Source organism: Pseudonaja textilis, chromosome 3 (genome assembly GCF_049901715.1).
Source record: "Pseudonaja textilis isolate UNSWEBS1 chromosome 3, rPseTex1.2, whole genome shotgun sequence".
Taxonomy (NCBI): Eukaryota; Metazoa; Chordata; class Lepidosauria; order Squamata; family Elapidae; genus Pseudonaja; species Pseudonaja textilis.
Window position 1 is genome coordinate 154,066,547 of NC_141992.1, and position 26,667 is coordinate 154,093,213.

The 26,667-nt window shown below is 35.3% G+C and overlaps 1 protein-coding gene across 9 annotated transcripts in view; it reads left to right on the forward strand.

Annotated features, from left to right (window-relative positions):
- The window catches only part of GREB1L (GREB1 like retinoic acid receptor coactivator), a 149,556-nt gene that overhangs the window by 78,991 nt on the left and 43,898 nt on the right, over positions 1–26,667 (forward strand). For 3 of the 9 annotated variants that reach the window (XM_026699327.2, XM_087931152.1, XM_026699326.2), the window contains exons 6-11: positions 3,936–4,112; positions 5,671–5,793; positions 15,943–16,077; positions 18,707–18,826; positions 20,461–20,598; positions 21,875–22,060. In XM_026699327.2, the coding sequence (XP_026555112.2) occupies positions 3,936–4,112; positions 5,671–5,793; positions 15,943–16,077; positions 18,707–18,826; positions 20,461–20,598; positions 21,875–22,060 (879 nt within the window). Of the gene's footprint in view, positions 1–3,935; positions 4,113–5,655; positions 5,794–15,942; positions 16,078–18,706; positions 18,827–20,460; positions 20,599–21,874; positions 22,061–26,667 lie in introns of all 9 variants that reach the window. The other 6 variants (XM_026699325.2, XM_026699322.2, XM_026699324.2 and 3 more) reach the window with 2 other exon arrangements.

The window sequence follows — 26,667 nt, forward strand, 5'->3', positions numbered from 1 at the left end:
GGGACAATCCATGCAGGGAATCCTCACCTCCACCTAAGAGTCCCCTTGATCATCTGATTAAAATTTGGACACTTGATAACTATCATGTATTTATGCCAGTTGCAGTTTCCTGGGGTCATGTGACTACCTTTTGCAAACTTCTGTCAAGCAATGTCAGTGTCAGATTCATTGCATGCAGGGATTTTTTTTTAGCCAGGGACAGCAAATACACAACAAATATTGTGCAACTGCAGTGATTAACTTAACAATTGTGGCAAAGAAGGTCATAAAATGGGATAAATCAATGTCTTGCTTAGGAATGGAAATTTTGGGCTAAGTTGTGGTTGTAAATTGAGGACTACCTGTGTACAGTTGTACCTTGTATAATAGTTTCTTTTTATTTTCATGGAGGAGGTTCTGTTGTAATCCATGCAATGAACTGGATCATAATTTATTGTGATCAGTTTAGATCAAGGGTTACCAACCTTTTGGATCTTAGGGACCACCAAACTCATAATTTTAAATCCCGCGGACTGATGGTGGCTTTCTGACGGTGGAAAAATTGGTCCCATATTCAAGACTTGCAGTAGTTACAGGACTGGCCCTTTGGTCATCCCAGAGCAGCAGCTCCTCCACCCAGGTGCACCGGCCTGCCATGGACTGGAGGAGCTGCTCCAGGATGACTAAAGGGCCAGTCTTGTGACTACTGCAGCTTTGAATATGGGACCGACTTCCCCACCAACGTCAGTAAGCCACCCCAGGGTGGATTTCCCTCCCCCACCATTAGTCTTACCTTCCAGTTCCAGCTCACGTAGCTCTACTCAAGGTTAGATTTGCTTGGCCAAAGGGTAGGGGCCAGCGGGTGGGTGGGCCATGTGGGTGGTGCATCCTTGTGTTCCAGTGCAGCCTGGATTAATTGCTTTGGGGAAAGTGCTTTGGGGGTAACATTTCTCTGTGGACCACAAACGTTTTCTCGTGAACCACCAGTGGTTTCTGGCCCACTGGTTGGCAACTACTGGTTTAGATGGCCTGGTTGAACATTGTCTGACAGGGCTTGGATGTAATTATTTCCTCCTGAGTTTCCCTGTTTGGAATATGAATAAAGTGGTGTTATGGCTTTTCTGTTAAACCACATGAGTGCCATCATATGAGATGCATATTAGCTTGTACAAATTTTGTATAGCTTTATTATTTTTTCCAGCTTCCAGATGTATTAGATTTCAGCTGTGATAATTTTCCAAAATTGACCTGTGTTGGTTAGAGCTTATGAGAGATGGATCTCTAAAAGATAGAAAGAAAGTATTAGGTTTTGGAAGCCTTTAGGAATAAGAAGGTATAGCTGCAACTTTTTTTCACCGAATTCTTTTTCAGCATCCTGGAAATGATGGTATTTCTACAGGATCAGATCAGAATTATAGCAGTAGTTTAAAGATTACGGTACTTTGTAAAAGGCTATTTGTGTCAGGAATGCAAGTATATAGGTTAGTCCAAGATCAAAGACAGATAACAGAACAAAGCAAGGATTTTAGAGATTGGCATAAACAATTCAACTGGGACAAGGGCCAGCTGGATTATAGTGTTCAAGTTTGCTCACGTTCACATGGAAATTAATGATTTAGGGAAGAGTGAATTCCTCTCATTTGGAACAATCAGTTGCTAATCCTCTAAATCAGCACTCTGTTCTAAATAAATTGTATTATAATTCCGAGATCAATCATGAATAAGCAGACAATCTGAGAACCTGTGGTTTTGCAAATACTTTCTGTGGAATATCTGATTCTCCACACTGTGTTGCACGTAAACTTTTGATAAATATTCAGTTCAATATTTATCAGTGTTCGTCATTTAATTGCTTTGTAATCCAATGTTCCAATCTCTTTGTTCCTGGTATTAATGTAAAAATGGTGAATTTTTAAAACTTTTTTTAATTTGTGCAAGGGAATAAATTTTCAAATATGTGTAAAGGAAGAAGTCGTTTCCCTTTGCTTCTTTAGTAATGGATCCATTTTTTAGTTTTGGCAGATGGTATTTCTCTCATAAGACTGAAATATTGAGGAAGTTAAATTAATACACTTTGTGTCTTCGAGTCAGTCTTGAGTTTTGGTAACTGCCTGGACACATCCTTTGGCTTTTCTTGGTAACATTTGTGGAGTTTAAGAAGCAGATTAACTCCAATTTCATTTAAACAAGAAAAATAGTCTTTAAGCAGAATTAACTTTGAAAGGGTGAATGAAATTTTCAAAATATAAATGTGTATTCTTATTTTTGTTGTTCAAAAATTTCTGTTTTTAAATTGATGGACTGTAATTTATCCATCTTTTAAGTTCCAAATCAAGTTTTTAAATCTAGTGGTGTAAGAATATGAGGCTATAAGCAATATTATATTGATAGGGTTCTGCTGATTACTTCCTTTTCCATTTACAAACATTTGAAAGAGATTTCTGATTCTGGAGATGGGGAAGCTACTGGTAGATAAAAGTAAGCCTGTTGACAAGTGTTCCATTTTGTTGTTGCTGTTGGATGCAACCCATAATTAAGAAAAAAAAAGGACAGTAGCATTGTTTTCCTTTGCCATTGTGACATCTAAAGCAACCAACTAACAAAGGTGTTACAGTTGAGAATGTATTTACCCTGTGTATCTTTATGCTGAACAAATTGCCTAACCTTGGATTATAATAATTAAGAAAATATATTCACGGCTGTGTAAAGTCCATTCTGAAAGTCCATTCTGAAATCAGTAGAAAATCTACAATAGATCAAGCACAATATTTATATCCCTAACTATCTAGGAGAATTCAATTCAAGATGTATTTAGGCCACCTTGCCAAACTGGTTTGACCTGCTGATCTTTCTTTTGTGTTTTAAAGAAATTACATTATTGTTCAGAATAAAGAGCTTTCAATTTTTGTTGAAATTTACATATTTATGCCTTTAAAAACTTGCAAAAAAGTCTTTGCAGTGACAGTATGGATTATTTGTTACATCAAGAATTTCTGTAGAACTGAAAGTATATGTATCTCCTGTAGCTTTAAATCATTTATCCATATCAAAGGAAAAAGCCTTTGAAAATTCAAACAAAACAGTAGTGTTATTTACAAAATTAAGGAAATATTTCTTTATGGAAAAAATATAGCTTTGGAACTAATTCACTAGTAGAAAAAGATGAACTGTTTGCTTTTCCTAACAATTACCGTTCCATGACAATGTCCACAATTTGACCTTCTTTGGTATTTTGGAACAGGAATGGAAATGCTCTTTCCTATTTAGATTTCCTAGTTACCTCTGGTAAAATCTATTGGAGCTTCCATTCAGCACTGAATAGATGATATCCCAAAATAAGTGAGGCTATTGTTCAAAATTAGAGATACAAAGTTAGAGAAGTTACTTGCCTTTGTATGGTATTTAATGAGGAGAGGTGAAAAAGGACTTTTGCATCCAAAGTTTTTCTCCAAAGTTTTTCTTCAAAGCTTCCTCAATGACTTATATGGAACAAGGCAAGATGGAATAATTTAAAATTGTTAAGCTTAAATTGAGGATGGCATGGAAAAGGTTTGAAGCCTAACATTTAGACACCTAACAGTTTGAATATAACTGACAAATTCAAGCATGGACATCCATACAGGGAGGGTGATGTGTGACAAAATACTATGGGTACAAAGTAAATTCTGCCATTAATATTATGCCAGGTTGTAACAAGTACAAAAAGTGGGACTTCTGTCATGATAGCATGCTACACATTTTTAAGAACAAGTGCCTATGGTACAAACAAGGGAGCTTTGATGCTACTTGGAAAATGTAGGTTTCATTATTCTTCTTTGTTCTTTAAACTGTCAGTGTGCAGGAGAAAATATATCAATAAGCTAAATAGATTCCAAGAAGAGTACTTGAATAGAAACAAAATTCTCAAATATCCAAGAAAAACTATAAAACTATCATACTTTTGTCCAACCCTGCAGGTTTTTCTGGAAATTGTATAGGCTGTGGAGAAAGAGGATTTCGATATTTCACTGAATTTTCAAACCACATTAATCTGAAACTCACCACTCAGCCAAAGAAGCAGAAGCACTTAAAGTACCTCCTAGTACGAAATGCTCAAGGTGTGCTGTCAAAGGGACCTCTTATATGTTGGAAAGGTAGGAAATATCTTCTTGGATGTACATGAGTGTGAGGAACATTAAGAGAACTGAATTTTAGAAAAGCTAAATAGTACGTTGTTTTGATATGCTTTTTCTTAAAAGAGGGAATTTCCAGATGATAGGATATAGTAAAAGTATTTTTTTAGTTTGTGAGACGTTATATATGGTTTTAAGTGTTTCTTATCAGCCACTGAAGGACCTTTTTCCACATTAAATGACAGCCTTCTTCAATCTAGGGTTATCCAAGTATCTTTAAAGGACGAATTCATCTTTAAAGTACATTAATTTTCTCTTGCAAAGTAGTTTACTTCATTTCTTCTTAATCTTACCCTTCCAATAAGGAACATAGGACAATTTTTGCCTCAAAACAGCCCATAAAGAAATGAAGTTGAAAGATAAAGTTATGCTTATGTCAGTGAAAAAACAAAATAAATTAAAATGCTTTTGGATTGCTAAGCCTAAGAAAATCATGTATACTATGGTGTGATTTTTTTTTCTAATTGGTGTAAGATTGCATAATTGTTGTTCCCGCCCCAATTTCCCCCCCAAATTCAGCTATTTTTATTGTGTAGACAATAAAAAATGTTGTGGAACAACTTGCCTGCCTCTGGTCTAGTGCAGTCTGTAACAGATCAGTTCATGGTAAATCAACACTTATATAATGACTGTATGCATGTTTACTTGGAAGTAAATTGCCTTAATGAAATTCCCTCCTAAACAGGTGGCTGTAAAAATACAGCATAAGAAATGTGTGAAAATAGTGGAGATAAAGAAGTTAACTTAAGCTAATTGAAATATCAAGTTCATCAGAAACAGCATAGGATAAAACACAGAATTCCAAGAATTCCATGTAGCAATTGATGATGAGCATATGTGGATATTTATTTCATGTTGCTAAAAATTGTGTTTAACATGATAGTCTTGTCACACATTTTTCTTCAAGAAAGGACATCTTGAAAATAGCCCTATAATCCAGCCCTATGGCTGCTTAGACTGTTTTCTATGTCAGCAGCTTCTCATTGTCATGGCCTAATTGATACAGCATTACTGTAGATGTGGTTGTGGTTGGTGTAAACCCTCCCCCCCATGTCTTGTGCAAGGTCTTATATATTAGAACAATAAGTAAGGCTTGTCTGGCGCAGTGTCCTAGAAGTGTTTCTGTAGACAATATGAGGAGTATACTGATGTTGCAGTTCTATAAAAGCCCTTTGTCCTGATGTTATCTTTTCTCCCATGGACAAGAAACGAAGACAATGGTAATCTCAGTCATATCTGATTTTAAGATCTCTCTGTATGAAGCTATGCTTTCTTTGAAATTATTCTTGTATTTCCCATAACAAAGTTAGGCTCATGGCTGCTGCATGAATTTTCTAAATGTTTCTAAACTGAAAATAATCTTTAACAAATTCCAAGAACTTTGCTTTTTAATTAGCTCTTTTGATTGCACAATAACTATGTTTTGTTTTGTTTTTTTTGCATACAATATCTGTCCTGCTGCATTGTCTCACTGTCAACCTGGCTGCTTAAATATGTACTATAGCTGCTTTACTTGCAGAATGTAGAAGCAGGCACTCTTCTGTTGCTAGCCATTCTGCTAAACCTAGTGCGTCAGCATCTCCATCTGTGACCCCTGAGAGTGGAACAGCCAATGGATACAAGCCAGGGTTCACCCAGACAGGTAGGAGCTGAGAGTCCTAGAACTGACACTTGTGAAGAGTGATATGATGCTATCTGTAGCTGTGAAGCCCCCAATCATAAAATTTCTGGTTGCGATAATCTAGGTGGGAGTGTTATGTCTGAAATTATTATGTAATAAAAGATTTTAAGTTATAACTTATTCTGGAGTCTGTGTCAAGAAAGAACATAGTAGTTGCCAACCATCAAAGGATATACTATCTTAGTATGATAAACCTTTAGTTCAGTAAGACTTGCAAAATCTTCCTACTGAAGTACAGTAAAAACTCTTCCCTCAGGATTTTATGGCAAGTTATCTCTTCCTATTGTTTATAGGTTAGTGCGAAGTTTGTGTGGAGCCTCATGATTCATTAATACAGGCTCCTTACATATTTTGGAATCCTATATGGTGACTTTAAATATATAGAGCAGATGTCTCACTTCACTTGGCCCTACAGCGTGGACATAGGACTGAAGTAAAATTTTGCAAGGATAGAATTCCTCAAGTATTAAAGCTGCAGAACAATAACTTTAGATGGAGGATAATTCTGTATTTAGTGTGATCTGTCCTCAGACCATTAGGAAGATTCTTTCTCCCTACCCCCTACTGCTTAAATGCTCCACTATTTTCATAAAATCATGAGTAGAATTTGAATATACAGCTACTTTTAACTTGTTGTTGCTTGATTTATATATGTGTTAATTTGAATTGGAATTAAAAGTTGAAGGGATGTTATAGCCAATTAAATTAATTTTTAACTGTGATTTAGAGAATGACAGTATTTCCAGGGGATTTTTTAAAGTGTTATCTTCCAGCCACATTCACAGAATTTTCAGTGGTTCTTTGAAATCTCTGGTGTATTTCCTCAAATTCGTTCATCATTTTCTTATCACAGAGGGAAAAGCAACTATTAGGAAATTTATTTTCCTTGGTGGATTAATGAGTTAACCGTATCAAAATATCTGATCACTATGCTATTATATATGCAATATACTATTTCTGTCTGTCTTCACCATTTCTCCAGGGGGAGATAATTTCTTCCCATTTTAATTATGATTAAGTGTTTAGTTGGTATTAGTGTTAATGAGGATTAAAAATAGATTTGACCTGGATCACAATTATAAATTTAATGAAATAACTAGATTTAAACACAATATGTGCATGTGTATAGATGAGTAGTTATCATTTTAACACTACTGTGTTTGTATAAGAATATAAAGTAGCCACATTGAATTTTGAATGTTAAGTTTTTCTTCTTTAAGACCATTGTGGCAATACCCATACCTACTGACAGATTTTTGCAGTAGAAATATATCACCATCATTAAAGTAAATTAATATTAATTACCAATATTTTATCCATTCTTTAGTAATGTTAAGAAATGGAAAATACCGTATCACAAGTGTTTAGCACTGCCTATTAGGCTATATCTAAGGTTGATTGTGTTTTGAAAATATAGGAATATAGGAACTTCTTAATCAGCTTTAGAATATTTCAGCACAAATGGAAATAATGTTTAGAATGCTATTTTGTGACAGCTTTGATTTCCATATTAATAAAATGAGAAATGTCTACTAATATGTAAACTAAGTAGTTGGATTATTTCTGCCAAGTTGGTAAATCTATCTTCCATACTCCCCTTTTCCTTATCAGCTGATCAAGGTTTTATTTACTTGGTACCTTCTATATGTGTGTTTTTTGGTCAGGGCAGAGTTGCTAAATCCTTTTTACCTCCTGCCAGAAGTGTAATCTTTCATTGAAAAAACAGTCACATTATCCTTGTCAATCCATTTAATTTTCACCAGCAAGGTTGTGTAGGTGAAAAGAGGTGCTTTTTGTTTCAAAAAGTGTTATGGGAGTAACTCAGGGCAGAGATTTTTTTTAATATGTCATTGATTATTAATCCACATACTCATAGACACAAATCAATGAGGAAGCTACAAGTTAAGTAAATAGCACTGAAAGTTCTGAGTAGCATAAGAACTATAAATAAATAATACAGCAGTCTTTGGAATAGTCTTTCTCAGTGTGGTGCCCAGGAAGTATATTAGTTGTAACCCATATTGTCCCCAAGATGATGATGGAAATATCATTCAAACATACCAGGAAATCAACAGGTTAAAGAAGGCTAGCTGACAAAGATGTAAGAAGGCTAGCTGACAAAGATGTACTATGTAATTCAGTCTCCTTCTCAAACTGGTTGTTCAAGTTCACTGACCACAGGAAAAATATTTTTAAATGAACTGGTTTATTATGGCATAATCTTCCAGGGATTAGAGCAGTGAAAATATTTCAGATTTTATTCACCAGAGCAATGAGATTTAACTAAATGGAATTTGACATAACATGGCATTTAAATTTAAGGAATTTATTTTGGGTACCAGTACCAAATATAACCTGCTATCTTTCTATACAAAAATCCATTCCCAGCCATCTACTCCCACACAAGCTTTTCTATTTCAGAAATATAATTTTGAGTAGGTGGTGATTATAAGTATATAATTATTATATAATTGTCAAAAAATAGACAGGTAAACATAATTGGCCATTTTCTGCTAGTTGCTTTCAGATTTAATAATATATTGCCATCTGCCTTTGCATTTTTCTGGATGTGTATCTATTTTTAAAACTCATAAAGCTCCTACATTAATAATAATTTATCTAAGAAAACCACATAGTTTATCTCAGATGTGCCTAATTTTATCTATGCAGTATGTAAAGTGAGTTGAGCTAAGAAAAGTGACTTGTTCAAAGTCATCAATAAGCAATATCCACATTGCTCATATCCATGAGCAGAGATAATTCCCCCTTAGTAAACTCATACTGTATTACCTCTACAGGTTAATAATTCACCTGATCTTCTTACATGATGGAGTGGTGATGTAGTAATGAAGATGGTGATAAAGTAATATTAATAATGCATTTATCCTGGGTGGAGGGACATGAAGATATGCCCCTAATTCCTGGTGGTATGGTTAGGAATATGGTTAGGGTGGAAACTAGAGAGGTTGGTTTAGCATGGTAATGCTGTTTCTGCAGAAATGTTCTGAAGCACAAAGGTCCATTCAGGAACTGATTTAATTAATTAGAAAAGGTCAGTAATATGGCAGAACATGAAAATCCATAGTGTGTCCTTCGTTAATGAGATCCAGTTAGCTGTTCTCCTTGTTGGTTTTCTCTCAAAGGAAAGACATCCCTGTAATTGCCTTTTGAGGTGGACGTGCAGATGAAATTAATCATAGTGCACCTGACCTCTTTGTGGAGGTTTTCCTGCACTGACAAGTGGATCATTTCACTATTGATTGATTTGATTATGTGCCATTAAATCAATGTATCTACATAGACAGAAATTCCCAAGATGATTTGTTCCCAACTTGGCCCTCCAGGACTCCCAACAGTACACCCATCGTCACTGAAGTCGTGTCTTCCACCTTGCTACTGGCTTTCCCTTTTTAATCTTTCTTTCCAGCTTTCTCAACATTAGGGACTTTTTAAAAGAGACGAGTCTTTGCATAATGTATTCACAGTATGATCATTGGAGCCTAGTTATTCGTACCTCAAGTGAGTGCTTGGGATTTATTATGATACATGTGTTTGTTTTTTGGCTGTCCGTGATATTTGCAGTTCAAAAGCTGTTTCTGTTTTGCTTCTTCAGAGTTCAACTTTTGCTTCCATGAAGTTTACAGAAAAAAAACCGTTCTGATCTTTGTAGGTATAGACATGTCACAACATCTGAATATTTTTTTCCAAGGCTTTCATTGCTACCCTGCCAAGTGTGGTTGGGTATTTCTTCACTGCTGATTAATTGTCAATTCTAAGAAGAAGCTATCCACCAATTTTCACTGTCAGTTCCAAGAATGGTTTGGTCATCTGGTTGTCTTTTTATATGTAACTGTAATCTCATTTCTTCACTGCGACTTTCTGTTCTTGTATATGTTTGCATCAGATGTAGAGAGCTATAGAGGTGAAGGGCTGATGCAGAAAGAGTTACAAAAACAAGCATTTGTTAAGCATGGGAAGCAGAAAACATTTTCCCTGGCTATACCCTAATCAGTGGGATAAAAGAAGGAAAGAAAGAAAACATAGGGAGGCTTTTGAGATTCTTTAACTATAGCCTACATCAATAAATCAATAATAAATAAATAAATAATTCCAATCAAAGTTGTGAAGTCTATTTTCTAACCTGCTTTGAAGAGATAACATGAGAACAATAAAGTGTTCTGGGGTTTTCCGAAGAACGTTCCACAACTTGACATGGTTGATACAATTTAAAGACCTTTTTATCAAGAAAGCATATATTGACCTTGGCATTGTTTGGCATTCTCAATTGTTCATAAGTAATAATGTATCTTGTTTTGAAGCCAGTGTGAACATCTGATGTATCCCATTTCAGGTTGAGCTCTGAATTGCATTGGATGATTCTAATACTATTTTGCTAGTATGTGGAATTAATACAGTATATTATGTGATAATTTGCATGATCTTTGGTATTGATATGTAGCCTCACCTCTTCTAATTTGTTGGCCACTGAGTCATTTTCCAGATTTGCTGGCATAGTTTGATTAGAACTCTCTTCCTTCTCCCCGCTGTAGAGATTCCATCAGAGTAGCTTTTGACTTGACAGTGACTAGAGTGCTGATCTAATCTACCTTTCTAAGCTAACTTAGATAACTTCATACAATACAGAATTTTAATGTACGTTTCCATTTTTCCTTGACTCAGTTATTATTAAAATACAAATATTTTGTATATAATGTAATATAATTTTGTATATATTGTAATATAATGTCTCTTCTAGTAGCTTTCTGAAATTCTTACGTTTCTCCTTAGGACTTTTCTCCTTGTTGGCTTTGGACTCTCCTTTTTTCTTAATAATTTCCACTACTGTTCTGAATCCAGTCTACTTTCTTTTATTTCTTAATCTTTGTCAATATTCACATTCTTCCTTAAAACCTATTTGATTTCATTCCATAATTACAGAGGTTCCCTCTCAATAAGTTCTGGACTTCAAAGAGATTCCTACCTGAATATGGTAGGTGTATGTTGGATAGATTTATTCTATTTTTGCTTGACTTGGAATTTGTACATGAGGGAATTGTGATGTGTTCCACAGACAAACCCTGGCCACATCTTTGTTTCTGTATCTGAGTCTTCCACTACCTTATACAGTTAATTTAATTTCCATGAGTCCCTTTTTAATGATATCCATTTATGTGGGCATTATTTTTAATATACAACCACTAAATATCTTATTTATATGCATTCAATTATTTAAATATCTTGTTTAATATAATTATGAAGTGCAGAACTCAGTTTCTTGGGAAGAGGAAAGAATTGGAGAAGACTGGCTAAAGGTAAAATAACATTTTCTTTGAGTCAAGCTCAACTCCTAGTAACAACCATGTAGTTTTCTTAGCATCAACAGGCTCTTTTTGCCTGATTTCAGTATTTTGATTTTTACTTCCCAATCCAGGATTTTTCTAGTAGCTTCCAATTCAGTAATTAAAAATTATTGATTAATTAGGTGCTGCTAAAAAGCTGAATGGCAAGCTATTTCAGCAAATTAATTTTAATCATATCCCTAAGAAAGATAAGGGTGGGTGGCAGTATAGATCCTTTCCTTTCCCATTCACATTTGAGGAGAAAATGGAATGTATATTTTGTCCTGCAAGAAAAAGAAAATTGCAGTTGTAGATCCATGTACTACACAATTTTTGAAGGTACCAGAGTCCTCTTTCATCTGAGTTTGGCCACTCTATTCTTTCCTCCATACATATGCCCTTGGCTTAGGTCATCTTCTGAGAGCTTAATATTAATATGTAGATTAGCTTTCCATTATTGCTGTTGTAATTTTCAAACACCCTACTAAATATTTACCTTGTTAAAAAGTAGTCTCTTAATATTACATATTTTTAGTGGGGAAATGTAAGATAAGGAGGGGCAAAGGTGTAGAAATGATGTAAGTATTGTATATTAATATAGAATTACTGTTATGAGTCTTTAAAAGCCGAATAAGACTCTGACCTCAAGGGCTGTTTCCTTGTAAGCTATATTTGCCACCAATCTTCAAAAGATAACATTATATATATATCTTCTCTTCCTCTTGTTTGTTTTTAACTTTTTGTAATAAACACCTTCAATGTATATTGCACTTTTTCTTTAAGAAAGAGGAGGGAGGGAGGGAGGGGAGAGAAAGAGAGAGAGAGAGAGAGAGAGAGAGAGAGATCTGGGTTATGCCTCATTTTATGCTCAGAAAACAATCACAGGGCTGGTTGTGACTGATACAAATTCCCTAAGGAGCTCTCTAATCATGTATGAAATTGAACTAAGATCTCCATGGTCACAGCACTCCATGTGGAAGTGTCTCTCATACATGTGGAAGATTGGGTAAAAGTATTATTTTATTTTAATAATAAAATAAAAAAATAAAAATGTGGAAGATTGGGTAAGGTGGTGTAACTCTTTGTCAAACTACAATTCGTTCTCAATCTTTGCTGGTTAAACATAGTCAGCTAACCTGCCATTAAATCCTGACAGGTACTCAGGCAAATCATTTTAGAAAATAGGGATGGGAGAAGATTTGTCTCTGGAGTCCTTGGTTATATTTCCATGTACTGCTAAAACTTAATCCAAATTACAGCTGTTGGTCCTTTGAAAAATGAGTATTTTCATGGCCATTCTTCAATTGCCCAGTTTCCCTCTTCTACCTTTCTTGGCCTCCCCTCATTCCTGAAAGCTGTGTATTGTTTCCAGGGTCTGTGATCTTGGCTCAGCTTTTAGGAAATGTCCCTTCTTTCTGTCCCCCCTTCACCCGACTGCTTTCAGTGGGATTGGTGTAGTTTCAGACTAGCCTGTTTGCTTTTCTCAGATTAATTTATCTAGTGAAAACCGGTTTACATTGTTTCCAAGGAAAAGTTCACTGTTAGGTCACAATTTCAAACAAGTTGGGGATATCAATAGCATTGAGAAGAAGATTGAGCCCATGTTAAAATGTAACTTGGGGAGAAAAGAAATCATTTGTGTAAATTCTTATGAGCAGGAGCTACAGTTCAAGTATGTTGGAGCTGGTTATTTCTAAAGTTGGTTAATCTGCCAATATTCTGTGCCGTGTAAAGCTGACTTCTGCAACTTAAAGAATTTGCACACTTTGCATAATGTATAAATTGAATGATCACATATAATTGATTCTACTTTTGTCAGGACTATCTTGTACCTTCAGGGTATACTGAACTACAGCTTTCATTATCATGAATCAGGAAGGCTAGAACCCATGCAGACCGGGAATTATGCATAACATTTTGAGTTCCTCTGATTGGGGAACAGTATAGTTTATATTGTAATAGTATTATATAATTATAAACAATATAATTGATGCAGGTGAAGAAGGAGAGTGCAAAAGTTGGCTTGAAACTCAACATTAAAAAAATTAAGATCATGGCATCCGGCCCTCTCAATTCCTGGCAAATAGATGGGGAAGAAATGGATATAGTGACAGATTTTATTTTCCTGGGCTCCCAGATCACCACAGATGGGGACTGCAGCCAAGAAATTTCAAGACACTTGTTCCTGGGGAGGAAAGTGATGGCAAATCTAGACAACATACTAAAAAAGGCAGAGACATCTCCCTGACAACAAAAGTGCGTATAGTCAAGGCTATAGTTTCCCCAGTTGTATGGCTGTGAAACTTGGACCAAAAGAAAGGCTGAGTGCCAAAGAATTGAGGCCTTGAACTATGGTGCTGGAGAAGACTCCTGCGAGTCCTTTGGACTACAAGGCGATCAAACCTGTCAGTCCTAGAGGAGATTAATCATAAATGCTCTTTAGAAGGCCAGATCCTGAAGATGAAACTCAAATACTTTGGCCATCTAATGAGAAGAAAGGACTCACTGAAGAAGAGCCGAATGCTGGGAAAGATTGGGAGCAATAGAAGAACAGGACGACAGAGAATGAGGTGGCTGAATGGAGTCAATGAAACAGTAGGCATGAGCTTAAATGGATTCCAGGGGATGGTAGAGGACTGGAAGGCCTGGAGGAACGTTGTCCATGAGGTTGCAATGGGTTAGACCTGACTTTGCAACTAACAACAACAACAAATATTTTAGTTTAATCATACTTTAAGTAATAGAGAATTCTAGGCAGGAATAACAAGGGAGGAATTTAAAGCGCCTTAACTTTAAGAATCATTCATTAAGCATTATGATAATGGCATCACTTAGAAATGCTTATTTCAGGAAAACAAGAAGAAAGCGACACTAAACAGTGCAAAGACCTGGAAGAACAAAGGAGACAGCCGGTGGTGGTATTCGACCGGTTCTGACCAGTTCTGGAGAGCTGGTAGTGGCGATGAGCAGTGGAGACCGAACCTGTTCTCTTCGCTGCTCTATGGTTGGCCCATCCGCCCGCCTGGGCTCCCATACTCACTTTTATGGCCAGAATTCAAAGCGCAGCTGCTTTGCGTGGCGCAGAATAGTGCCACGCGGCAGCTGAGGCAGCAAGCACCATCGTGCAGGCTTGCAGGAGACAAGTTAGAACGCCTCTGCGCCTGCTCAAAGTGTGTGTTTGGCACACGCATGCATGCAAAGTGTGTGCATGCGCGCAAAGCGCGGCCACCAAGCCACACCCACCAAACTGGTGGCAACTTTATTTGAATACCACCACTGGAGACAGCACAGATATAAATATAAATATATGTATTGGGCAATATGAAAATATTTAGAACAGAGATCAACCCATTTAGTCTTGCCTCAGTAAACAATTAAACTTATCCTTTGATCTGTTTGAAGTAGGAGACAGTCCCTTAGATGAGGGGGATTTTATATGCAGAGAAACATACAGTACTTCAAAGATTTTCAAAGTATTAGCACCAAAATAGGAAATTTTCACTTTTTTTTATTATTCAGGGCCACAATTATTATTGTCTAAATATGCATTGCAAGCTATTCTCACAGGCTTTCCTGGGAGCAAGTTAGAAATATAAGAAAAAAATAAGAGAGGCACCTTAAATAGACCTACAATTGTGCTGCATTTCTAAGGTGTCCCAATTGCTTTCAAAGTTCTGTACAGTTTTGATGCTGATTTTCCTACCTCCAGTTTCAAGTCTGGAAGGAAGGCCTAGTTTGTCATATTTTCCCCGGGAGCAGAGTGGTAGAGTTCTCCAACTCACAGGTGCAGTTGAAAGATCCTGAGCTTGATTATCTTAAGACAGTTGAAAGGAGAAGCAGCAATCATTAAACTCATTGCACATTGTAGTCATTACACAGTCAATAGTATGATAGATAGAGATACAGAACATCTTCCTTCCTTGGATGAAGGAGGAGGAAGAAATCTGCCCTTTTATTTTAGAGGCATTAGGGACTCAGTAGTTTTGCTGGTGAAATGAAGGCTTGAGCTAAGCTCCTGGTCCTGTTAACAGCAGTTCAGTCTATGCGTTATCATACAAATTCTCTTTATCTACTGTTTTTCTTTTTCACTTGCTAGGACTCGCTGTGCTGTACAGTACAATTAGAGATAGCTCTAATGGTTTTATTTGTCCTTCTCTCTAGTGTTTTGGCTCTAGTTAAGCAGACTTTGGAAATTTTACATAAACCAAATGGTTCAAAAGGAAAGAAAGCTAAGATAAATGTCCTGTTATAACCTTATATTGTAGTGTGATCATATTTGGTACAGTGAAAAAAATACATTTGGCTTCAATATTTCATATTTGTTTCTGTTAGATGATTGGAATATGCAATAGTGAAGAATAAAATACATATTTTTTGGAATATCAATTTTTTCCTTCTTTGTATATGTATTAATAGGATTTTTTTTTTCAGTGAGACTTACTACACAGTAACTAAGTTCAGAACTGCAATCTGAACTCCTAGATCCATCCAGTAGATGTAATATCCTATAGGATAGGATAGGATAGGATAGGATAGATAGGATAGAATAGAATGTCAGCTCTCAAAATGATACATTATTCGGGACCATGACACAGAATAGAAATCTTTATTAACCAAGTGTGATTGGACACACAAGGAATTTGTCTCTAGTGTATAAGCTCTCAGTGTACATATAAACAAGGTGACACCTATAATGGGACAAGTACATTATAAATGATAAATATGAAGATTTAGATTTTTTTTTAAATAGTTAAAATTATCTCTTTGACAGAGTCCTCGGTATTCAGTGAAGCACAGTCTTCCTCTGCTGTTAATTTAAGTGGAATTCAAGATTTGACTCGGAATAAGAACATAGTGAGACCACTTGCTCTGCCTGGGCAACTTGTAGGAAACACATTTGCAACAGGTAATATATTTTCACTCAAACTCATTGCAATCTAAGACTACTTAGACTCTAGTATGTAAAAGTTATATATAAATTATCACAAAATGTAAATTAATTCGCTATAGAATTATCCTTGTGGAACAAAACAGTTGATAAATACCTCATATTTCACATGTCTTCCTGTTGATGTCCTTCAGATATGTTTAACTCTTACTATTCTCAACTAGATCAATCAATATAATGATATATAACTTTAAAACGATGTTGCGGTCAAATCAAGTCTCTGTGATACTTATTACCAACACTAGGATTACCAAATTTAGGTTGCAACAATCTAGTTAACAATTAAATGACAGCAGATAATTAAAATTTTCTGTATTTTGTTTGCTGCCATCTAGTGATTGCCAGTTTTTTTGTAGCTCAAATTTGACGGCTCCGAACAATGCGCTGTCCTTTTGGAATGTTATTTTTTACTAAGTTCATGTACCTGTTCCATATATAATTTGCATTTCATCTAAACAACATAACCAATTTAAATAGATTTTTCCCTACCTCTGTTCTTCCTCCTCCCTTTCTTCCCCATTTTATCCTTGCTCTAAAGGTAAGCTGGTAGGGTTAAGAGTTTGTAATTAATCAAAATCAACCTGTGAGCTTCAGCGCAGGACTTGATTGTTCCCACTTTTAGGTCTTAATCATTAGCCCCATCATTTTACTGTTATCTTTAACAGATTACTATTGTGCGCTAATTCATTTATTTATTAAATAATAAACCCACTAAAATAAAAGTTTGAAACACTGTCATCTGTACAATGCATGGTTTCTGTATTAGAAATCCAACTGGCAGTTAAAGTTGCCAGAACTATCCCCCAGCATCTCATTATTTAATATATTTTTTTGTAAAGTAAGCCATCAGTTTTGGAAAGTTTATGCCCATAAATTTATATTCTACTGGTTCAACTTTTTTAGACTTATTGCCATTGGTTTCTCTAGACTACGTAATTTTGCACCATGCCATTATTTATTAATTTTTATAGTTGCAATATCACAATATAATACATGAGGTTCTAATTCAGGACACTTGATCAATTCTAGCTTGAAACGTTTTGAAATAATATTAATTCCCAAGGGTCTACCTGAAGCCAGTTAAGGGAGCTAAGATGATTAAATATCTTTTTACTTGTGCTATTAGTAATTTAATTTTAGTATGTTCTGTCTTTCAAACTAACAAACTTTTTAATTAGAATAAAATAGATTCAATATAGATTTTTAAGAAATAGAAAAATATTCCAGAAACTAAAGTTTGTCAAGACTACTCAGTAACATTGAAAAAAGAAATGTCCATATTGAAAAAAATACTTAATTTTTATTATGAAAGACTAAAGAAGAAAAATAGTCTTTCAAAATAAGACATATACAGTAAATTTACTATTCCACAATTTAAAATGCATTTTTTAAAATTTAAGTTAGCTTCCATGTGACTAGGATTCAGGCCAACATTCTTTGTTTTACTTTTCATAAATAAAAGGCTCATCTTTAGTTTTTTTTTAATGAAGAAGACAAGTGATTCTGAACATATATAAGTATTCTATTTTGTTCTTATTTTTGAAAAAGTGTATAGATTGTAGCCTTTAGAATAGTTTTTTTAAAATGCTGTCCAACTGTTATTTTTAATAAGACAAAAGGTGAAAATGAATTCCTTGGAATAATTACAGTAATTGTCAACTTTAGCATGCTATCCAAATATCAAATAATGCTCTTGTTTATCGTTGCTTTGCATAATATTTAGAGATATTGTACATAACCTTTGTTGTAGGAAAGTCCAAAAAAGTTGGGTGGCATCATAGCTGCCAAATTGTATTTTTTTTACCCACCCTGAATCTCTTGCTTTGTTATCTTCATACAAGGTTCTACTGGTCCACTGTGCAATTGCTTGTTTTACAATTGTCTAAAAGTATTTGTAGGGTTTTTGTGTTCAGTTTTCCTTTCTCTCCAAACCACTGATGTTACCAGAAGAAACAACATTGCAGGAAGGACAAATGTCACGAGTTTCACAGCTTCATGACCTGTGTTTCACTCAGTGTCTCCTAGCCCTAATATAGTACAGAGAAAAGTAAAAATAACTTTTTGACCTTGTTATTACCTACTTTACTATCATAACTTCAGCAGTTATAAAGTTTCTGAAAATCAGAGTTGTCAATAAAAAATACAGAGGTGTCAAACTCAATTTCATTGAGGGCTGCATCAGGATTGTGTTTGACCTCAGGCGGCTGGGAAGTGTATCCAGGTGGGTGTGGCCAGCTTGATGTCTCTCATGTCTGGGGCACTGTGGTGGCTTAGGTGGCCCTCCCCCAGGCCCCATTTTTGACTGGGATAACCTCCTCCAGCCCTCTGCCAGCGAAAACAGTTGCAATCCCCCTAATCCTGAACTATGTTTTCACTGGCATAAGCAACGTGGGTTGGTCCTTCGTTGTTTCCAGGGTGGCCCTGTGGGCCAGATCTAAGCACCCCATGGCCAAATCCAGCCCACAGGCCTTGATTTTGACACCCCTGCTTTATTACATGGGAATAGAGAGTAAAGCATTTTGAAGGTAAATATTGTTTATTATTATTATTGTTATTTATGTTTTCTGTGTGTGTTAATTCTTCTTAGCTACCCTGACAAGTTCTGGCCCACCGAAGAAACGACACCGAGGATGGTCTCCTGGATCCCCAGTCCCTCCTCCTGGTGTAATTGTACCTGTTCCTGCCATCCGGCCTCTTCCGAGAGCAGGCAAGATTCTGATATATGTGTGTGTTCAACCAGTGAGCTGTCGATATGCATCCACCTTAATTAATTAATTAATTAATTTGTTGCCTTTCCTACAGCAGTTCAGATTAGAGAGCAAGAATGTCCATCTCCAGATTAGGCCCTACCAGAGTCTCCCAATAATTTCATGACCAAATGGTGGATATGAATCCAGATCTCCCAACTGATGTCTATACAAGTTGTACTTAATTTAATCTCAGCAGATACATGCGTATTGAAGGAGATAAACTAACTTCATTCCAATATGGATCTGTATATCATGACAGAAACCTTTATTCTTATGGGTCATAAATTAAATTGATAAATGCTTTTTAATGCTGTCTCCAGGTAGTCACATCAGCAGTCTTTCTTCCACATGCCTTTTTCACTCTATACAACAACTTTATCCAATTTTGTGTGGTCAAAATGGGTTGGATGTCATTTGCCTTCATTCTCAGTATAGTGAGTTATAGTCCAGCACATTTGGAGAAGAGATATGTAGAGGTAATAGGAAATGGCCTTGAAGGATAGAAAGAAGAGCTGCTATCAAGGGAACAATTACAGGGCTGGGTATCATCCACATATTGGTGGTACCCCATGCAAAAGATCAAAATGAGCTTCTCAAGAGATGTGATATTGATGTTAAACCACACAGGGTGGGAACAGCATAGAATAGATCATTGACCCGGTTATTAAACAGACTTCCCCATCTTATGGTAGCATCCTGACAGGAAGGATCACAGTAAAGCACTGGTAACAAAGCCTGATTTTGCCAGAAGGATACTGCAGGCACTAGTATAAAACTACTAGTAAACTCCAGGAATGGTAGCAGGGTTGTATTTCCCCCAACTTGCTTTGGCCTGGATCATCCATCAAAGTATTTGCTAGCTGAAATGGGATTTCTTTGAAATAAAATGTTAATGGATAACAGTATTCCATATTAGAGATTTTTTTTAAATGCAGATTTTTCTCCTGGTGAATTGCAGACTATGTATTAAAGCAAAAAAGATGTCTGTGGCTTGAAAAAGATGTTTTTTTTCTCTGTGCTTAATTATTGCAAATCATTAATTCAGCTTTGCAATAACAGGATTTATACCTAGTGCTTGAAGTAACAACTTTATCTTTTAAAATCCTCTATGACTCCTTTGTGTCTAAACTCTAAAGTTTTGATCTGATAGATTGTGATTAGGATATGATGAAACAACATTCAATTAGTCTGTGAGAATGTTTCACTATTAATTTGCATGTGATCATTTATAAGTTAATATTGAATCTGATTCTTTGTATAGGTAACATGTCAATGGAGTTTTTGTAAGCAGCTCTGTTGGCTTTGAGGAAATTGTGCATGAATCCTTTCCTCTCTAATTCACCTCCATCAACTATAAAACCTAGATTTTTTTTTTTGAAGGTAACGTCTTTTGGAAGGGTGAGCTAGGGAAAGAGAGGGCAAAATAATTCACTGTAATTTCAAAAGGAAATGCAGTGCAGTTTAAATTTTATTGTGTTTAATGATTTCTAGAACAAGAATGGGGTTTTTTTTACTGTTAAATTGTTCATAAGGCCAAATCACAGCATGAGCCCTTTTATAATAGATCCATCCCCTTTCTGTATTTTTATAGAGCCTCTTTTATCTGTCCCAGTTCCGCAATCAATGTTAACTGGAATTTTACAGCCTCAACCCATCCCTGCAGGGGAGACTGTAATAGTTCCTGAAAATCTGCTGATTAACTCTGGAATCAGACCAGTGATTCTAATAGGTAAGCTCTCTTTAATATAATCATCTACAGGTTTTTTTTTGTTACTGTTGTTTATATTTGGATTAAAATTCTGAAACCTAAATATTGTATCCATTCTATGAAAGCTTAAATATCTTGGTAGAACTACATTTCCTTGGAGAAAAAAAATCGCTTTATGGTGCTGAAGGAATGAAAATTAACTATGTAATGTACCTGTACTTATATTACATATATTCCACACTACATTTAAGTGTGGCTTGTCACTTGTGCTCTGCTTCCAGTTCCATCCTCTCCCTTCTGAGAAATAGTAATCTCAAATCAATTTCACACCTATGGAAGTAGAGTATACATTTTAGAGCTAGATTTTAACATTTGTATATAAAAGAATAAAATAACAGAATGCTATCTCAGTTTCTGAACTTGAAATATTGGCCCATGTCAAGTTACTGACACAGAAGGGGTCAGTATACCTAAAAAAAAAGTATCACATTTAAAATATGAACTGTGTATTGTTCATATATAAAATCTGCAACTATGTCAGAAAAAATCTACAGACAGTATGAAATCTTGTATTGACTATTACTTAAATAATAGTCAAACATAGCATTTAAACAATTCCCCCTATTACCTTTTAAATTTGGATTTATGGTAGTGAACTAAAATTGAGATTTAGGAGGGAAGTTAGCACTACTGTTAGTAGAGAAAGATATCTATATGTTACAACTATTCATCTTCATTTTTGTTAGAACTTAAAATGCATAGATGTCTTTGTCATCTATGTTTATACAAGTAGTCCTTTCTTAATAATTACTTGTTCAACAACAGTTTGAAGTTATGAAGGCACTCCACAAGAAGATTTACTACCAATCCTCGTAGTTGTTTAATCATTGCAGTCACATGATTAAAATTTGAGCACTGGTAACCAGCCCATAGTTATGACAGTCAGTGTGATACCATTGCTGGCTTTCAACAAGCAAAGAAGGTTGCAAATGGTAATCATGTGACATATTGTTTAACAAAGACAACTGGAACTGGAACAATTTCCATCAAAGTTGCTATGGTCACATGATATTGCACTTTATGATTATGTTGCTTAGCAATGGAGTTGCTCTGAATTACCATTGTTAAGTAATGGTCTGTAATGGTCTTAGCATCCCACCTAAACAAGTTTTTTTCTCACATTTTTGTGGGAAAGTGTATTTTGATCCTTGCTTAGCAATAATTTTTATGTTATAACATTTTAAAAATTGGAACGCAATTCTGCAGTAATTTGAACTTGTCTTTTTGTTTTTTAAAGGTTATGGCACTTTACCTTATTTTTATGGGAATGTTGGAGATATTGTAGTAAGTCCATTACTCGTGAATTCCTACAAGATTCCTCAGCTGGAAAACAAAGATTTGGATCTTTTTGGTTTAACTGGGAATCAGTTACTAAGTGTGGAGAACATGATTATTTTAACAATACAGTATCTTGTGTGGCTAGGTAAGATCTTAAAAAGTATATTGCTTTTTTTGATACATAAATACTATCTCCTACAAATCAGCAGATAATAAACTTTAATTTTTGTAATAAGAGATTAATCTTCTGCGTTCAATTTTGTGAGACTACATGTCACAAAAATTATGAGAGAAGTTACTCTGCCGTCATTCTAGGAATATTATAACCTGTTTCATTTTTTCAATCTTCAAAATTCTGATTTACTTGGGGGCAACTTTAAATTATAACAATCTGCTTTCATTGAGAAACACTTCTCTGCATGAACTGTTAATGGATAAATTCTACCCTATAAATGTAAGCAAGTAGGGCTAGGGCAGTCTCTCACAAGGTATATATGCTTAAAATTCCCATTGGTAAAATAGAAAGGACTTAATCAAATATGTTTCAGGACAATTTCTATCTTTTTCAAATTTTGCAACTTCATTATAGTAAGAACCCAATATGGATTGCTTGCTAGTTACAAATTAGTCTGACTTATCATTGGAATGGCACCAGTGTTCCTTTATGAGTAGATTCCCTCCCAAATATGGCTAATCTGTATTTGTAAAAGCATTAATGGTTGATGTTAGATACTTGGAATGCCCTTGAACTGTATTGTGAAATCTGCAGCAGACAGCAATGCACATGACCACATGCACACAAATTATCTTCTTTTTAAGCACATTTTATGCAGAAACATACGTGGGTGCTTTTTTAGCCAAGAATTTTCATAAATATTTTACAAGAGTTTCTCTCCTGGGAAAATAGAATAATAATAATTTATGAAGTTCTTGTTTTGAAGAGAAATACAGTATTTCAAATAATTGTGATCTGAATAGTTAAAGTGTACAATTAAAAATTAGAAAATAAAAAAACACTTCTCAACAACTGTCATTATTTATAGCAAATACAATATTATTTTATGCTTTGTATATCTATCTTCTTTCTTGTAAAATTGCACAAATCATCCACCATCCAGTTTTCAGAAAGTATTCTTTATCTATTTTCTCAGTATTTTACTGGGTACCCCAGGAGTTTGTTTTTTTTCAGGAATCCTGTATTTGGGAAAGGGTGTAAAATCAAAGAAACACTGTGGAAAATTGGGATGGATTGGAAAATATATAAGACTTGGTTCTAACCCTAAATGAAAAACTCAGTAGATGTAGAAAATATTGAAATCTAACAGTATGTTAATCACACTGGTGGGAAGACAATTTTCCCTTGAGCTTTATACAATACTGTATCATCTGCATTTATCTACATGTATGTTATTTTTAAAAGAATAAACACCCACAAATAAAAAATGAAATATTTGATAGAATATTGTATATTCTGGCTGCTTTTCTAGGGAGAAATATGGAAAGTTCCAGTAACAGGACTTTATATTCTTGGTAACTGACAATGGTCACTCCCTCTCTTCCTTTTTGTCCTAAAATAACTGAATGTTTTCTCAAATCTAGGCTAAACATCACAGGAAACAACTCGGGAGAATGTTTTCAGTGTCATGTAACATATGTGGAAAATGAAGATTAAAGAGTTGGATTAAATGTTTTTAAGGCTTTATTTTTTAGTAAAGCCAATGTAAAAAATACTCATGTTGCTTCATTTTTTACAAAATGCATACTAGTGATTTTTTTTTAATAAAAGTTTTATTTAATGCATACTAATGATATTATATCTTGTAAAAATCAGGTTGCATATTTACAAGTACAGTAATTTCCTGCTCAAAACCACAAACACTGAATTTTGCTACATATCTGATTTTGTAATATAAACTTTCTCTTTCATATTATTAGATGGTACATGTTACGAAATCAGATATGTAACAAAATTCAGTGTTTGTGGTTTTGAGCAGGTAATTACTATACTTGTAAATATGCCTTCTGAGTTTCACAGGAAACAAAATCAAAACAAAAATTTTGTAATATTTCTGGGCAGTTAAAGATGCTGAGGTTGTCAGATGGAAAGGTAACAGCCTGAGTTCAAGACCAGCACAGCCCAGTGGGGTGAGCTTCCATTCCTGCCCCAGCTTCTGCCCACCTAGCAGTTTGAAAGCATACAAATGTGAATAGATTAATAAGTACCACTTCAATGGGAAGCTAACAGCATTCTGTTTACCTTTGGCATTTAACCATGCTGGCCACATGACCACAAAAACTATCTTCAGACAATGCTAGTTCCCTTGGCCAAGAAACAGAGATGAGCACCGCTCAGAAATATCATTCCATTTCTGAGGATTATATTTTGATTCCAATATCCATGCTATGGTATTGATCTGACTGAGCACAGATCAAAATCTGACAGCACAAGATAACAAATAAGTTATGAACATAAACAGGAACAAAGGAAGTAAATACAGATAAATGGGGACAGTAAGACAGGGATGGTAGGCACGCCAGTGCGCTTATGTACACCCCCTTTAAGGACCTCTTAAGAATGGGGTGAAGTCCACAGTTGACAGCTTGAGGTTGAAGCTGTGAGGGGTTGAGGCTGTAACAACAGAGTCTGGTAGGGCGTTCCATGCGTTGACCACTCTGTTGCTGAAGTTGTATTTTCTGCACTTTTCTGCAATTGAGTTTGTATCGGTTGTTTGCCTGTGTATTATTAGGATTGAAGCTGAAGAAGTCGTTGATAGGCAAGATATTATAGCAGACAATTTTGTGAACTATGCTTAGATCGCACTGCAGGCAGCGCAGTTCCAGACTGTGCAGGCCCAAAATTTCAAGCCTGGAGGCATAGGGAATTCTATTGTGAGTGGAGGAGTGGAGTACTTTTCTCAAGAAATACAATGACACAATGAGGGTCGTCTACAAGATTGTTTCCGCCTAACCTGTATTTGGTGTTCTGATTTTTTTTTTTTTGCCAACTAGCATTTGCTACTTGAAATTTGGAGTTGCCAAATGCTTGACCATTCTGACACATAGCCAAGATCACTTTGCAGGGCAGCAGCATTGTCGGCGGTGTTAAATAATTTTACATCATCAGCGAAGGGAATACAGCTGCTTTTAATGTCACATAAGTCATTGATGTAAAGCAGAAAGAGTGTGGGCCTAAAATTCTGCCTTGGGGGACACTGCTATTAACTGGTGCTTGATTTGATAGGGCCTTCCCTATTTTGACCATTTGTTGCCTGTTTGACAAGAATGTGGCTATCCACTTGTGCAGAGGTCCGGAGATGCCATAAGAACTAAGTTTCAGCAGTAGTTTGTTGTGCACCACTGAATCAAAGGCTTTGCAGAAGTCTATGTAAATTGCGTCTATTGCTTTACCCTGGTCCAAATGTTTCTGCAGTGCAGGATTCACAGATTACAGGAAAAAAATTTTCCTGAAACCAAACTCCTTGTTAGAAAGTAGATTGGTTGTTTCTAAGTGTAGGGCGATGGATTGGTTTATAATTGATTCCATGACTTTACAGGTGATGCAACACAATGAGATTAGTCTGTAATTTTCTACTAGTCTAGGGTCTCCCTTTTTTAAAAATAGTTTTATTTTTAATTTAAAAAGTTATCCTTACTCCTTTGATTTTCTGTGCCAATCAATGCTCAGTGCCTATTTTATGTGCTTTTGACAATGGAAACATTTCTTTGGCAAACCCTCAGCTATTTCTTGCATGAGCCATTATCTCCTGATGCAAGTAGCTGGTTGGGGCAAAGTGAAAAAACTAACTTAAGAACATCTCTGATCAAAATAAGAACCACACTCATTTTAACAAGTTTCTGTAATAATGCAACATGTCCAAACACTACAGCAGTGCTTAGTATCTGCTAACATTGGTGGGATAAAACTAAGTGTGTGCTCAGGATTTTTTAAATATTAGAACCAACGGTGAGAAAATTGAGGAGGGTATCGCTAACCACCAGAAAAGATGATACATTGGTCTCTTTTCAACCACCTTTTAAAATAACTTTTGTATTCATTTTTTAAATAAATATCTGGCTAACTGTCATGACTAGTAATAAAAAGGTGTCAAAGAAAGGTCATTCCAAAAAAGAGGAATTAAGGCTTACATAGTTGATCCCGAAGTGGCTGAAGTGACACTTCACTATAGTAAAAAAAAAGACATGGTGGGGGAGGTTGGTTTTATAAATATAAGGAAAATTGAGCATGTTCAGGATGAAGCTTTCTAATTGTCTCATTGGGAAATCTATTTTAAGAACTCAACTAAAAACTAAAGATGTAAGGGGTTAGGTTAGCTTATGCAATCTGACAAAACCTGGCAGTTATGTTTGAACAAGTTAATGAACAGCTAAAAGAATTGTCTTCTCAAGTTGTAGAAATTGCCCAAATTGCTGGCAAAGCATATGAAGTTTGTACCAAAAATAAATATTGATATTGAAAAAATTACAGACATTATTTGGATTTTTCTCTTACTCAGGATCAGAATAGAAGAAATAATTTGAGTCTCAGAGAAAATGTAGAAAAACTGTTATATTTCATTGCAAGCTTAATGGGAAGCTATCAGACATAACATTTTCTGATAAACATGTGGAAAGGCTATAATACTAAGATTTTTAAATGCTCTGGTGAGAGACAGAACTTAGCAAAACATTTGTGGGCTGGAAGACATAAATTGGAACAGAGATAAAACATTATGTTTTCAAGATATTAGTTCA